Source organism: Buteo buteo, chromosome 10 (assembly GCF_964188355.1).
Source record: "Buteo buteo chromosome 10, bButBut1.hap1.1, whole genome shotgun sequence".
NCBI lineage: Eukaryota > Metazoa > Chordata > Aves > Accipitriformes > Accipitridae > Buteo > Buteo buteo.
This window is the reverse complement of record NC_134180.1, coordinates 7,867,210-7,882,857: the sequence shown is the minus strand read 5'-3', so window position 1 is coordinate 7,882,857 and position 15,648 is coordinate 7,867,210. Positions and strand designations below refer to the sequence as shown.

Genomic DNA, 15,648 nt, shown 5'->3' with positions numbered 1-15,648 from the left:
GAAAAAAATACACTGAGCTATGTCCTGCGAGAGAGAAGGGGTGTAGGGGTGTGTGTGTAGGTATGGATTTTATGGATTGGCAGCTTAGCTGAATGAATTGTTGTTATAGATACTTTTGTCAATTCCTAAACATATTTTAATAGGCACTAGTAGTCACATAGTACTGAAGTAAGAGTTGGTAGTTGACATGCTTAAATGGTTGTGTTTGGTTTTTTTCCCTCTGCCTGTTTGAAATTTAGGATGGTACAACAGTTTTCAGTGGACTTTGAAAAAAGAATCGAAGGATCAGGAGATCAGGTTGATACACTAGAACTTTCAGGAGGTGCCAAAATCAATCGTATTTTCCATGAACGTTTCCCTTTTGAACTAGTGAAGGTATTTATCCATCTTGTTGGTGTGCTTTGTGTTTTATTTATGTATTCTTACATTCATACTGATAGTAGTAAATCCAAGATAGGTCTGTTTGGAAGAACATGCTCTTAACTGTGGAAGAAATTACATGAAGTTATAATTGAGACATTTGGCTTCATTTCTAGTTTTGGATACTGAGACCTGCAAGGAATTCTGAAATATAGGAATTAGAATATAATTTTAATTCCAGTTCTTACTATTTTCCATGCTTTTTTATTGTTTTACCACAAATAGTGTCTTCTTTCTGGTTACATGGCACAGGCAAACAACTACAGTTACTAAATTTGTTGTGTTCAAGTAGCTAGTACCTATTAAAATTTGAGTTATGGAAAATAGCCATTTTCTGTGTTTTCTACCTCCTGTATTCAGTGCATTAAACCAAAGCCATCTTTCAGTCCTACACTTTTGTAGTGGGAGGCGGAGCAGAAGCAAATTTGGTGTTTCGAGATAACATTTCTTCTCCTGATACATCTCTTCTGGCTTACCCATTCTTTGGATAACAGAATAAACAGTGGGGTGTGAACTAATGAAACCTGGTTTCCTATGAATTTGTGTTACATATTCTTTGATTTTTCTTCCACTACAGTGACTTCAGCTTCCTCTCACCATCAACTCTACTGTATCTCTAGTCCCTGTTCTTTTACACTTTTCTTAAGCTTCCTTTCTACCTCTTTTATGTTCAACTGCCTTGACATCCCCCAACTTTTAGTTGGTTAAGAACCAGACAGTATTGTGGCTGGTTCCAAGGTTTAAAAGTGGTAGGTCAACTAGCAGTCCAACAGAACAGATGACAGTTGGGCTTAGGTAACGATCCTTTCATTTGTGACAACACTGACTTCTCTTCTAGCTATCTGGCTTTCAAGAAACTTAAAGAAAAGCTTTATAACTTCATAACTGAAACCTCTCTTAAATTTGGTTGAAAAACAGTAGAATGGGAAGGAGAGGTTAAACAGACCATAATCACAGAAGTTACACCACTTTAGGAAACCAGGCTTAAAAAAAAAAGTTGCATCTTCCAAATCCTGTTTCTGGCTTACTCTATCAACTCTGCAAAATTGTTCCAGCTGTTGGTATATCTGGAATGGAAGGGTGCATAATTTTCAACAATCCTTACTGCTGCCTGTAGCCTTTGTGTCAAAATGTTTTAAAATACTTATGCTTTGGTTAGTGTAATTGGAAATGAGTGTTTTGCCTGTCTTCCAGTTATGTTGGGAGAGGTAGTATTTTCTGTTTTATTAAAAGCTTCCCCATATATGATCTCATATGGTTTTGTTCCTCTAGATGGAATTCAATGAAAAGGAACTGCGGAGAGAAATAAGTTATGCCATCAAGAACATACATGGTATCAGGCAAGTATTCCCATCTTTCCAAGCCCAGTCACATTATAGAGGGTGTGCTCTTTTTAACCTCTGAACATGCTGGCTATTGACTGCTGGGCTATGTTACCAACACACTGCTTCCAGCAGCTGACTTTTTTTCTTCCACTCCTTTACGCTTCTGTTTTTCAGGTAGCTATTTTGGGCCAAACAGTTGGTTTGCCCAAAGAGGTTTAATTTACCTGGAAATGGTGGAAAATTATTTTACAGAGAAAATCAATGACTTTTTTTTCTGGTAGTGTCTGCAGTTCTGCTAAGCCTATATTCCTGAAAAGTCCTAAGTTTTAGAGGGAAAGCTTGTGCCTTGATATGGAAAAAACCTTTCAGCTTGTGTTGCGGCTCACTCCTTGCATTATCTTACTCCCCTTTATTCTCAACTGTTTCTTGAAATGACTGATTTACAACTAAGCTGGCTAAGGTTTCACTTTGTGGATATGTCTGCAGTACATTATTAGGTTTGGGAGGAAGAGGTATTTGGTATTTTGGTTTGGAATGACCTAATTATCTCACTTTGGAATGATCAGTCTATTTTGGATGGACACTTTATCAGATGCATACCAATTCTTTGTTTTTTTGACAATAGAACAGATTCCAAAAAGCTTGTGTTCTTCTTTTGTGGGTTTGGGTTTTTTTGTTTGCTTGTTTGTTTGGTTTTGTTTTGGTGTTGTTTTTTTTGGTTTTGTTTTCTTTTTTCCCCTCCTTCTACCCACTTGTGAGTATGTAATATCTTTCGAAAGCATTGCTTACAAGCTTTGTTGTTCTTAGTGTTCTGGAAAATGTTCTTTGCATTACTTGTATAGTAAATTCTCAAATGGTTGACTCTAGTAGTGGTACAGTATTTGAACTTTTCTGGCCTTATTAATGGAAAGGTCTTGATGAGCAATTTATGGTAGTGAACTGATAGTTTGGGGCATGTTTTTATAGTTTGCTTTTTTATATAATCTATCTGCTAAGATAGACCTTTGCAAGCGGTGTTTGAAAGAGAAGTAAGGCCTATTTGTTTAGAACTGGTTCTGTAAGGTATCTGTTATATAGGTTCGTATACACTGCAGTGACCAACTGTGAAATTCACCATATAGGACTCTGAGTAGCAGAACCACATTTCCTGTTGAGTGGAAAGTGGAGCTATAGGATTCTTACGGGTTTGCTGTGCAAGTGCTGTGCATGGAGTGCTGCAGCTGCCATTCATCCCTTCTCTAAGGTTTGATGCACTGCTGAAGAGTACTCATTATATCAGTACTCCTTAGAGTTCTCACAGTCATCTTCAAGTAGTAGGGCATGTTTCTAGTTTTGTATTCTTATTCACAATGACACTGTTTTTTAGAGAAAGGAGCAAATTTAGTTCTGTGGAAGCCTGTTTGTGTACGGATTGTTATGACTCAGCTGCAAGCCTCTGAAAATGAAGATATGAGCAATTCAGTAAAAAAATCTTCCTTGCAGGATGTTTTTATTACTGTCTTACATACTCTTTTATGTCCACAGAACAGGTTTGTTTACTCCAGATATGGCGTTTGAAGCCATTGTTAAAAAACAGATAGTCAAGCTGAAAGGACCTTGCTTAAAAAGTGTGGATCTGGTGATGCAAGAGTTAATCAACACTGTCAAGAAGTGCACTAAAAAGGTAATTTGCGAATAGATCTGGTAATATAAGTATAATGTAATGGTATAGTAGATAATATAAAGCCTGCCTTGCATTTTATGGTATTATATGTGATTTCTGATCTAGTCACTTGATGTACAGAGTAAGACTCTATAAAGTAATTAGAACTTCTGCAAAAACTCTCAAAACAATGTAATGCTGGAAATGTTAATTTTTGATTCCTGTGTTTTGAAAATATATATACATCTTGTGATTGGAGGTTTTTTTGAGCCAAGAGTGGCCCCCAGTTTCCTCTTTAAAACCATGTTTTCATTGGTACTGAAAATGTAACGTAGGCAGCAATTCCATGGATGTACAAATCAGCAAAAAAAATTGTACTTTAAAGTTTTCTTTTCCAATGCTAAAAAGAGGAAGAAACAGTGAAAATTCTCTAGAGCAAAGGCCTCACGTGTTCAGAGACATCTATCAAGGAGAGAAAAATGCCCTTTCTATGTAGAAACTTTACTGGGTAGCACCACAGTTCTTTGCAATGTAATGGGTCCACAACTTCTCCTGTGCTTTTTTCATACACAATGCCAAAATGTCTGATCTCCAGCTGTCAAGAAGTTAGAAGTGGAAAGCTAGGAAGACTTCACCTCCCTTGTATTTGCATGTCCTTGTGTTAGTGTTGATGAATGAGCTTGCTGCACAGACATGTTGAACATGTAAGTGGAAAGAACTGCTGAGCATTGAACTTCCTGATATGAAAATTGTGTGCATCAATTAAACTTTTAACTCAAGATCCTGCGAGTGTAATAAATTAAGAAATACATTAATTAAAGCAAAATGTAGTATTACTGTGTGTATTTGGGAATGGTTTTCCTGAAGTGTGTGCTGGGGTTCGTGTATACTCTTAGAATGAAACCTCAAACTTCACTCCTCCCAGCTATGGCTAAGAAAGCATGTCAGCTAATACTAACATGAAGCTTCCCCCCCCGCCCCGACTTTTCACCTTCATAGGAAAGTTGTCATCTGTAAATACTGTGACTCACTTGTCTGGAGCATTGACAGCTAACAGTTGCTGATTTTCAATTCTCTTTTCTCCCATTACTCTGTGATATTCTAGAAGAACCCATTGACTCTGGCAGACTTCTTAGCTAACTGGCTACTTTTATTATCTCACCTTCTGTTCATCTGTCTTTCCCATCATCTCAGAGTGCAGGGTACACTAACAGTAGCAAGTACAGGAGCAGCTCTGTGGTGTGAGCACAGGTATGCTGAAGTTGTTCAGAAATATCCTGTCACATCCTTTGTGTTTTTCTGATTAATGCAATTTTTTTGTACCAATGAGCAGGTAAAGGAGCCATTTCTTAAAAGAGGAAAGGGTGACAATCTTTTTGACAAAAATCATGGAGAAGTGGATCCACTGCAATATTTTGAGCTGAGTTTCCAGGTTTTTTCACTTTTGTCAAAGTTCAGAAGATATGTCACTTGAATTAATTGTGCAGATTCTTTTCCCGGTGCTATTGGCCAAATTTACTGTTGTGTTTTGCTGTTTACATTTTTAAGTATTGTTATTGAGATGTAAAGATGTTGCCACAAGGTGGAGCCTTCAAAGAACAAGAAACTTGGAAATTTAAAGTGCCACTCTGGAATTAGGCACAGTAGAAGAGAGAGGCATGGAGAAACCTCAGCCCAAGGCTGATAAACTGGGGTTCACATGTCCAAAATGTCTTTTCTTCAATGTTCCATGGAGCAAAAGCACAGAAACAATCCAAGGGTTTAAGTCTTTCCAGTTTCTCTGGAAAATGACCACTAACAGCAAGTAAGGCTTGCTTTGTAGTGTAGTTAACTTTTAGCCCAAGCATTTATAATAATTGCCTTCTTCCAAAGAGGAAAGCTGGAGGCTCCCCTGTTTGTATTCTACAGAAGCCACCCTGCGGGTGTAAATTTCTGTTAATTTTGCTTTTCAGTTGGCAACATATCCAAGGTTGTGTGAGGAAACAGAAAGAATTGTTGCCGGCTACATTCGTGAAAGAGAAGAGAAGACCAAGGATCAGGTGAGAATAAATAGGAGATCTAACAGTTTGGGAAAGTGCATGAAGGAAGAAAGTTCTTATGTATGAAGTACAGTAAGACAATGAAAGATTTTTTTTTTTTTTAAAATCTTTTTTTTAGCAGGCTGTATATTTTAGAGGGACAGAGAAATCGCTCCTCTACCATTGAGCTTTAACAGAGGAGACTAGAATTGTTATAGAAAATCCTAATCTGGTCTTTCAAAATCAGGTGGTGGCTTAAAGTAGTGTTGGCTTGTTCCTGTGCCACAGTGTGCCATCGTCTTAGCTGTGCCACAACAGCTGTTTGTGGGAAATTGATTAATGATTAAACAAATGCACACAGAAATAGCCAGCCAGGTTTTTTTAACAAACCCCTCCCATGTTCTAATTACAATTACAATGAGGCCCACAAGCAATTGTACTGGGACTCTTGCGGGAATGACAAGCTTTCCTTCAAGTTTAAAAAAAGTTTAAAAAACCAGAATAAAATTTCAGAGAAACTTGTTTAGAACATTCACCACCCAGCTAAGCACTCCAAATCCAGGAAACTTCAAAGCTTAGACTACATGTGAGAAAATGCACTGGAAGTGGAAACAGGAATTATTGTCTGGAGAGTGCAGAGTGTGACAACAGAAATATTTGGGGAAGAAGGGCTAGGCAGAGTTCTTAAGTTGTTCTGGACTCTTGGCTCTCTAGTCCCTGTGCGAACTAGGGAGCTGTGCAGCATATCCTGCTTCTTTTACTTTAATCTGTGCTGTGAATGTAGTATTAAAAATAATTTTTGAAAAATTGTATTTGCTGGGCTTGTACTTGCAGGGAGTTCTAGTTAGGACACTCAGTTATTTCAAAATTTGGAAGAAGATACAAGTTACTTAGAATAATTGAGTCTTTTTCCTATTACTCCATTCTTCACTGTGTGCACATACCTGGCAATTTCCAAGAAAAAAGTACAAAATACCAGCTTTCTGTAAATGCCGAGAATTGGTCAAATAGGTTATTGTCACATATTCACATCATTATTTATGCTGTTAGCAGTTACCATTAATAAATCAAAACACTAGTGAGGATATTTTCAGAGGTAAGAGCTAGACCCAAATCCCCACTATCTTTTGCTCTGAGGCATCTAATATCTTCTGGAAATTGTGAAGAATTTGAGAGTGATGCTGTGTTTGAGGAACTGTACAGAAATAACTCTGTACCCTTTGAAGAGATTAAATGCTACCATTTGGTAGCAATAGGTTTCTTCCTTGCTCCCTGCTGATAAATGGAAGTCTGAAAAGATAAGGGGAAAGTGCAGTCTCATGCATGTTCAAGAAGCTGTTCAAGGGTGGGAGTGAGTTTTCTCTAATATCTTATCAAGTTCTTTGCCGAGTTAGATTATCAAGTTTGAATCAAATTCTGTGTCTGGGCTGTAGAAGGACTGGCAAGTGATAAGTATACAAACCATTCATTCTGTTATTTCATTGACTAGTCCATCTCTCAATCCAGATGCGTACACCAGAATGGCTGTCTAGTACCTAGACTCTACATTTTCTGGGCCAGGGCTAGCTTACCTATCTATCACTTCTTTGTGTAGTACCTAAAGAAAATGTGGGTATCCTGATTTTAGGTTTAAGGTTTGGGTTCCTTGCTGGCTTGGCTGGAATGCTACAAATAGAATTTTGCAAAACTTAACTTGCAGAACATAGAGCTAGAATCTACATTATGTATTATTAAACTCTCTCTGGCCATATATTGTTGATCTTAATGAAGTGGACAAGGGGCAAGGTAGTGAAAAATCAGGTCTGTCAGGAAAAAAATAGGAAGAGGGAATAGCTCTTCTGTAGTCTAGCTTATTAAACAAGCACACAAACAGAAGCGGTGGGATTTAGAAAATATTGTTGCTCTTGGCCTGAAGAGTTATGAAAGCAATATTCAATAATGCAGAAAATGCACAAGTTCTCTTTTCTCCCTTCCTTTTCCTCAAACTCTCTCCTCCACCTTACCCATCCTTTTTTTGCTCTCCTGTCTCCCTTAATAGGTGCTGCTGCTGATTGATATCCAGGTTTCTTACATCAACACCAACCACGAAGACTTCATTGGCTTTGCAAAGTATGTATATAGAGACTTCGTTATAAAGACACTTTCAGGTTTTTTGTTTTGTTTTGTTTTTGTTGTTTTTTTTTACTAAGTTCAAAACACAAGTCCTGAAGTGTGACATGAGTGTGAAGTGAATCCTGAAGTGAAGATGCAAGCTGCAAAGTCCCAAACATCCCTTTCTCAACATACACAGTGTTGAACTCTGTCCCACTTGTAGGAGGTTCTTTATCCCCGTTCACAAGCCTGGTTTCACTGAAGCCGAAGCTTATGGCTTGGCCTGGAATCACATGCATCTCAGGAAGCAGCTTTGGCAAGCTGATGCCCTCACTGTATCCATTTGGGGACCACAGAAATGTATAATATTGGTGGTCTTTCCACATTGTTGCTAATGCATATTTTGGGAGCTGTGATTCTGTGTGAAACAGTCTTGCTCAGAGTAATGGATGTCACTGAATTGTAAGTGTGCCTGCTGTTTGGCTGTAGAGAATAATAGTAGCAGAATGCCCTGCAGGGCCTGGTTTGACGTTTTCCTCACTTAATTGAAAAGGCTGTGAGAATATTCTCCAGAATGTTCTTCCTCAGCTTCCAGCAATTTGTGCCTCAGGAGCTTCGTACCAACATTTTGACACTGGTAAAAACATTAAAGATGTCTTCACTCTTTGAAGAATAAATGTTCCTTCAGTCATATTCATGCCATATTTGCCATAACAGTGTTTGGAATCACAACAGGTTTCATTCATGTGGGATGCTGGCAGCAAAGTTTGGCACCACAGTACGTATTATACTATGGCCTATTCTAGTTAGCACTGTGAAGGAAGGTCTACATCTTTGGCAGTATGCCCTAAAGTTTTAAAACATGGAGTTCAGTAAGCTGAGAGGGAAGGAGGCAAAGCCAGGCACTGTTTGTGTTTGGTTTGAGCAACTTTCTCTATAATTGTTTGCAGGTCCTAGATACCTTTATCAGTTCTCTTGACAAACGACAGGATGTTGTAGGAATGGTAGGTGGCCTTCTAGAGGTCAAGATAACAACCTGTCTGCTATTTACTTCTCTTCATCCTTTTCTGACAGGAAAAAGCCTGCTAAAAACACTCCATATATATTAATGGTGTGTGTTGTGACCTTGGGAAGTCACATAGTCCAACCTCCTGCTCAGAGGAGGGTCAATGCTGAGTACAGACCAGGTTACTCAGGGCTTTGTCGAATCAGATCTGGAAAAATTCCAACACTGGAGATTCTCCAGCCTCTCTGTGCAGCCTGTTCCAATGCTTGCCTCTCCTCACTGTGAAAAGACTTTTCCTTGTGTCAAGTTAGAACCTTCCATGTTTTATAGTCTTGGATTCTAGAGTGCCAGGTACATCTGGAGCTACTTCATTATGTCTCTTCCCTGGAAAAATCCCCCTCATGGATCCTGCTGCCAAGGCCTGTAGTTCAGTCCGTGGTCCTCACTGCTGTGTCTTTTCCAAGGAGTTGCAATGCCCAAGTTCAATTTCTTGGGAAAGCTGCTTCCTCTTTTGTCAATTGAGATCTAGAAATCCCCAGCCACTGTGCACAGGGTATAAGCAGATAACAAATGGCTCTTCGCTTAAGTTTACTGGTAAGTTTAAGCAAGTGTTTCTGTAGGTTGAAACTGACGGGAAGGGAAGTATCTTTGTTGACTCATGCTCAACTGGAAGAGAAAACTTGGATAACTAAGAACAATTTAAAATGTAAAATATATTAATTTATGAGCTAAACAGTATAAAATACACATTTTAAACTATAATCATGTTATTGTTATAGGAATTATGTTAGAACTGGAAAATGAAATAAATTTTGGGTGGCATATGGGCTTCTACAGTGTCTAAACATTCTGGACTATAGATTCTTCAGATTCCCTAGTGTTTCCTTTCTTTTGCCGAGTCTTCTAGCCAGTTGTCTCATGTGACTGCAGTGTTTTGTAAGTCTAAGTCCTGTGAACCTTGTTCATAAGAATGAAAGCACAAGACATTTCAAACTACCTTGCAGCATTGCAGGGCTTAAGGCAGGTACAGCACAATGTGAATTGACTTGAAAAGGATTTAAGAACGCCCATATTTAGAACAACTTTGCATAGCTATGAAATTGTGAAATCTTAGAATATTAATGTTTGTCTCTTCTAGCAGAACGAGTGGTTAAACATTGGGATTGGGTTTGTTTCTAGTTGGTGTAACTCAGACAGAGCTACATGCTTCCATCTACATAAAGAGTAATTTGTATTTAGAACAGTAAATAGAGGACCAATTGCAGGGCTATTTCTAAAAGGCATGGGTTTCTTAGTATGATGTTAGTGGTCTAATTAGCTTTCCTAAGGCGATAAAATAAAAATATAAAAACCCCAAACCCCCAAACCAAACCAAAGGAATGGCAATTAGTTTTCCTAAAGCCATCTCGTGTGTTTCTCAAACAACAGATTGGTATTGGTGAGGGGTTAATGCTGTGTTTTCTGTGTGCATGTTATTTAATCATAATTTATGCACCAAAGCTTATGCAACTCAGATCATGCACCAGAGACATGCAGTGTTATTTGGTCAAAAGGATCTGGATGATTGAGAGCTAAGCCCAGTGAATAGGCACATGGAATAAACATCCTTGTGGATCTTCTCACGGACAGCATGTGGACTGCTGGTTTGATAGAGTATGGTCTGAAGGGCAGGATCAGAGTTGGGACAGGGTTGAGTTTGGTGCTTCAGCAATTCTTTGGAACAGCAGCTGTGCACAAAACAGCTGCAGGGTTGGCCTGTAGGCTGTGATCCAAGCACTTCTTTTTTTCTTACTCTTTCAGAGCTGCGTTTGTAGTTGATCTAATTATGCTTTTTTCTTCAGATTATCAATGCCTGGTGAAATGGTATAATCCAATCCAAACAAAGCTTCCCGTTACCAGTGGCCACTCTGGTGGTCGAGTAGCCAAAGCCTGCTCTCTGAACTCTTTTCTTCCTCTTTCTAGCAATATTTTAATTTTGTGGCCTAACCCTTACAAACCACCACATAATGCAAATGCTTTTAGAATTAATGGCAACTTGTATGTTTTTGAGACAGGAGTGTGTTTTGTTTCAGGAACTGGGATTACCAGAGTTCAAGAATTGAGCAAAATATTTTAAATATGGTTTAATTTCAAATATGCTCTACTCTTATATGATTCCAGCTTTTTGAACGAGCTTTGTGACGGCTTCATCCATTGGTTATATTAACACCCTCAAAGTGCATATAAATATTGGAATAATATCCAAAACAAACTGTCAAGACAAAGCTATTAAGGAGCCTCCAGCAGGGGAGGATTTTGTTGTACTGCACAAAATAACAGAAATGGCTTGCTTTTTGTCTCTTGAATATTTATAGAGCTAATGTTACCAAAGTTACCCACATGAGCCATAATTTCTCTGTGCTTTTAGTAACCTTTACCAATCCAAGTAGGATGTTGTTACAAAGGAGGTGATTAGTAGGAGCTGTCTGCTGTGCATGTCCCTTCTGTCCTAAGCAGGCAGATATAAGCAGTCATTCCTACACTGTAAGAAAAAGCAGTTGAAATATGCACATATATGCAATGATTTTGCTGTGTTTCTTTGTTACTCTAGCTTTCTGTGCTGGAATCAGAAGTAACTATTACTGCTAAAATCTATTCCTCGGGACCTGGCTTAGTTCGAGCTTCTTCAGTATAACTCTTTTCCTCTGCTTCCCTTAGTGCCCAACAAAGAAGCAGTCAGGTTAACAAAAGTGCAGTGGGAAATCAGGTAGGCACCTAACAGAGAATGGATAATGGCATGTGCAAGTTAATCCAAGCTCTTGGCTGTGTTTATTTGTTGTAACTGTATCATTTACCTTTTCTGCTTCAAACATATATAAAATGCATCATAATTGTCTTGTTTTACTGAATTTTTCAAAGCCACCTGACTTTCATTGTTATCATCATTTATTGTTTAATATTTCTACTATTGCTTGCACTGCTGGTTAGTGTCTCCCCTCCCATGCCATTTAGTGCATTGAATCTTTCATGCTACCCATCAATGTATTTTGTCATTAAATGCAAATTTGTGAATTTCAGAATCCAAAATGCTGGTGAGTACTTGCTTGTGTGTGCTTTGTCATAGTCGTTTTACTAGTTCTTACACGTTCACAGCTTAATAGCAGTGAAGGGGCAATTCAGCAAGCAAAAGTGGATTTGCCTTTACCTCTTCTGAAAACTTTGAGTTGACTTCACAAAGATGTTGGCTATGTACCTCTTGTGGTTTAACCCATAGACCTTTCTCAGAGTAAACAAAGAATAACTGGTTGATGGTCTCAGATTCATTAGCATTTTCACTGAGATTCATTAATGAAATTATTTGTTTGTTTCTTTTTATCACATAAGAATATGGGATTGATTCTGCAAGATGCTAAGCGCTCCTGAGCTTTGCTTCTTTCTTTGCTTTTGTGTAGGCCAGGGGTGCTCAGTACTTCACAAGATCAATCCTGGTTTTTGTATGGGATGAAAATAATGAAAATGCTACAACTTTGAGGGTTTCTGCTCATTTCAAGGGTTTTGCAAAGTCTTAAACAGAAAGAAAATGTTGTGGAATTAGTATGTACTTTAAAAGGAAATAAAAATTTCTAGTAAAAATAAGACAACGAAATTTTGTATAAATAGTTACCAGTATTGATAGTCTTCCTCATGTTTTCATGTGCAATTTGGTCAAACAGTGCTCAGGAGGTGAAAGGTCAAGGTTTTCAAATGTGAACACTGAATTTAGATCCCTCAGGTGATAAACCTGAGATTTCAGAAAGTCTCCTATTCTGCTGTTGTAGATCAGAGTTCTAGCATTTTTTGAAAACTTAGTCATCTTTTTGGGGATAGAAATCTGACCTCTTCCACCAAGAAAGTGCTAGTTATTTTTGAGGTGTTAGTTAAAATAATCCGTTAACTTCTTGGATGTGATGGTCCCCCACAGCCAGACCAGCATGAGTGGCATTTTTGATGTAATATATGGTTTGGACTAAAATGAAAAAAAGTTGAAAGGTCTAAACACTGAAATGGCTTCAAAGACTAGTCTCTCCTCTCTGAGGAGAGATTTCCTTCTTATCTAGCTGTGCCGGAACATGTGTCAAACACAACAACCATCATCACTTTGGAGTGTCCCATAAAAAGAAAATCAACCAATTATCTGACTCTTCAAAAATACACAAATAAAATGAATGATTTTTTAATTAAGTGAATGTTCTCTCTCTAAAGAAGTAGAGAAAAAGCTTGGCATTTTAAATTAAATGTTGAAACTTGATTACTTTTGGTATAAAGGACTTTGCTGAACCTTTTATTTTAAAGATAATAAACAGATGTTTGTAAGTTAATTGTTTGGAGTTGAAAAGAATGAGAAAATGTTTCTGAAATAAAACTTCATTTTTGCAATTTGCTATTTCAGGGAACCAATCTACCGCCTTCAAGGCAAATTGTACGAGCTAAGTTCTGTAAGCTTTATTGTTGCTTTTTCATTTAGCTTCTCAGAGGGCAAAGTTTGTCTCTAACTCATTGGTTTGTTGAATACTTGCTACTAAACTATTTAACGTTAAACTGTCTTGTCTGTAACACTTCCTCAATGAAGTATAACTGCAGTTCATCACTTAACTGCTACTAACCTGCTGTTATAAGTATGAACTAGCATAACTTAAAATTTGTAGAAAACTTTGAGTAAAATTAATATTTTTATAACTTACTGACTTTCTCAAACTAAAATGACTAATTGGTGTTTATTTTATTCTATAACTGGAAAGCAGTTTTTATCTGATCTAAGTGCCTCTATTCATAGTAAACCTCTTTTTGAAAGGTGAGCAAATAAATTTCTGGTAACCAAAAGGAAACATTAGCTCTTGCATAAATGAACATGCTGTTTATGGGTACAGGTACTGTTCTTGGTATTTTGTTTATGTAAAGGAATTACTTCTGATAGAAAAAGTGAGTTTTATTAATAGACTTAGAAATATTTAAAGCCTTTTTAGATTCTTTTCATAGCACCAGGAGGATCATTATATCATGGACAGACTCTAACCCTTCCACCTCATGAGTAAATAAATATGTGAATGTCTTTAATATTACTAATTAGAATTAATTGTCTAAACAGCAGTTAGTTTTGTAACAAGTTACTCATGGTTCAGTGATGGTTAGGCGTAAGAAGTAAATCTCTGTGTCATCTGCATTCTTTGGTAATATCTATGATGAAAACATACACATTTTTCCAGTTTGTTGCCACTTTATACTATTAATTATATTAGTTATCATTTCAAACAAATTTAAACTAATGTTCAAGAAAGGAAAAAGGACTAGGCAGCACTGATTCTAACAGCAGTTGAGTCAAATCTTGTGGGTGATCAAGATTAAGTTTTCCCCAAACAGTGGGATGCTCATTTGCAATCCATTGGTTTTCTTTTTTGTAGCTTGCTTTGAACTGGAATGATGCAGATCACTATTAACTATTTCTGTGTATCTCAGAAATAAGATGAGTGCAGCAATATTGCTTTTTTGGAAGAAGTGTAATGCCAATTCCTCTTAACATGTTTTTGCTCCTTTTTCCTCTACTACTAATTTATCCTCTCACACTTAATCTTTGGCCTTTTTTGTTTATCTTTTCTTTGCTACCGCCTGAGGTTTTGACCTGACTCCACAAAGTTTCTTTTTAAGCCACAGGTTAGTCTGTCTTCTAATTTGCTTGAAATAATCAGTGTAACGCTTGGTTCTACACAGTACACTAGCAAGATCTGGTTCCTGAAAGTTGACCCACTCTTAACTGTGTATTTTGTGTTGAGATTTGTTTTGGTGACTAAAATTTAGTGTTTAAAGTCCCCCTTCATGATAAACCTTTGAAGATGAAGGTGTCGTTGCTCCATGTGCCCAATTGATACTCTGTGTGTAAGAATGCACAATATTCAAATTATAGGGGATTATATATAATTTATATGAAATTCTGTTTTGTGTTTTACTTCTGTGGCAAAATCTGCTGCTGTGCTTGAAGTAGCCCCTATAATTGGAGAAGGGGCTTAATCTGAACTATGAATTTGAAGTCACTTTCCAAGTGATTTGGAGGTTTGAGTTTGGAGGCTTTGTTTGACCTGCCTCTTTTACAATGTTATGCCAGCAATCTGATTCACTTGTTCTGGACACAAGTAGCATTCAGACCCCATCAGTTGGCCTGAACTATAGTGCTAATAAATAACTTTTTCCCTAGTAACCCCTTTTTTCTTTTTTCTTTTTAATCCTGTTTTGTAGCATACTTTGCTGCTTCTTTCTTCAGATATACTTAAATCCTGTTACCTTGCATGACTCAGGAAAAAAATGTGTTTACAGATTTTTTTTTAAGCAAGTAGATGGAAATAGAAACTTGTGCCATGGTCAGTGAGGTGTCATGAAAAATCATCACAAGGCTCTTCTGTTAAGAAATGCCAGTGTTTCTGGAAAAGAAGTGTTGCCCATGGACAACCACATGATGCTAAATTTTGAAATACCCTTGAATGAGACATGCTGCTGTTGAATTTTCAATTTATCAAAGACTAGAGAAGTATTGCTGTTCTAAATGGCCTTTAACTATACTTATTTTTCAGGTTAAGATTCCTTCATGATTGACTTAATCACCTCAATCGTTGTTTAACTACATTTAGAAGCCTTTCAATTTTTCACTGTTGAGTACTTTGCTTCAGTAAAGATTAAATTTTTCTTTAAAGGAGATGTGTTTGGGACTTAAGCCACTGTCATTATTTTTAAGTTATGCAATATATTGTGCAGTGATTTTGGGGGAAGTGATGTCACAAGATCTTGGTTGTGTTCAGTGTCAGAACAGGTCTGATCAGTTTATGCTCTGACGTTTGGCAATTTACAGTGAAATACTGTGTTAGGTTTCCCCTCTAATCTGTTGTTCCTTTTTAGCCTCTGCAGCGTAAGAATCTTCATATTTGAACCCAAAGAACCAATAGCTTGTAAGGATGCCTCACAGAGTAATTTTCGCAACTTGTATTCTCTCAATGCGCTTACTGTTTGGTAACACGTGTTGTTATGACAGTGATTAGAAGATAGAGTAGTGCTGGGAGTTGTGTTGTGTGTTCAAAATTATTTCAATGGATTTACGTAACACAACTTTAATAGAGAGTTATGTTAACTCAACAAATGCTGCTG

At 37.4% G+C, this 15,648-nt stretch overlaps 1 protein-coding gene across 1 annotated transcript in view; it reads left to right on the top strand.

Moving 5' to 3' along the window:
- Positions 1-15,648, top strand: part of DNM3 (dynamin 3) — a 190,188-nt gene that overhangs the window by 45,214 nt on the left and 129,326 nt on the right. The window contains 7 exon segments of the mRNA XM_075038434.1: positions 240-375; positions 1,693-1,760; positions 3,270-3,408; positions 5,340-5,426; positions 7,444-7,514; positions 11,200-11,248; positions 12,911-12,940. Coding sequence (XP_074894535.1) covers positions 240-375; positions 1,693-1,760; positions 3,270-3,408; positions 5,340-5,426; positions 7,444-7,514; positions 11,200-11,248; positions 12,911-12,940 — 580 coding nt within the window.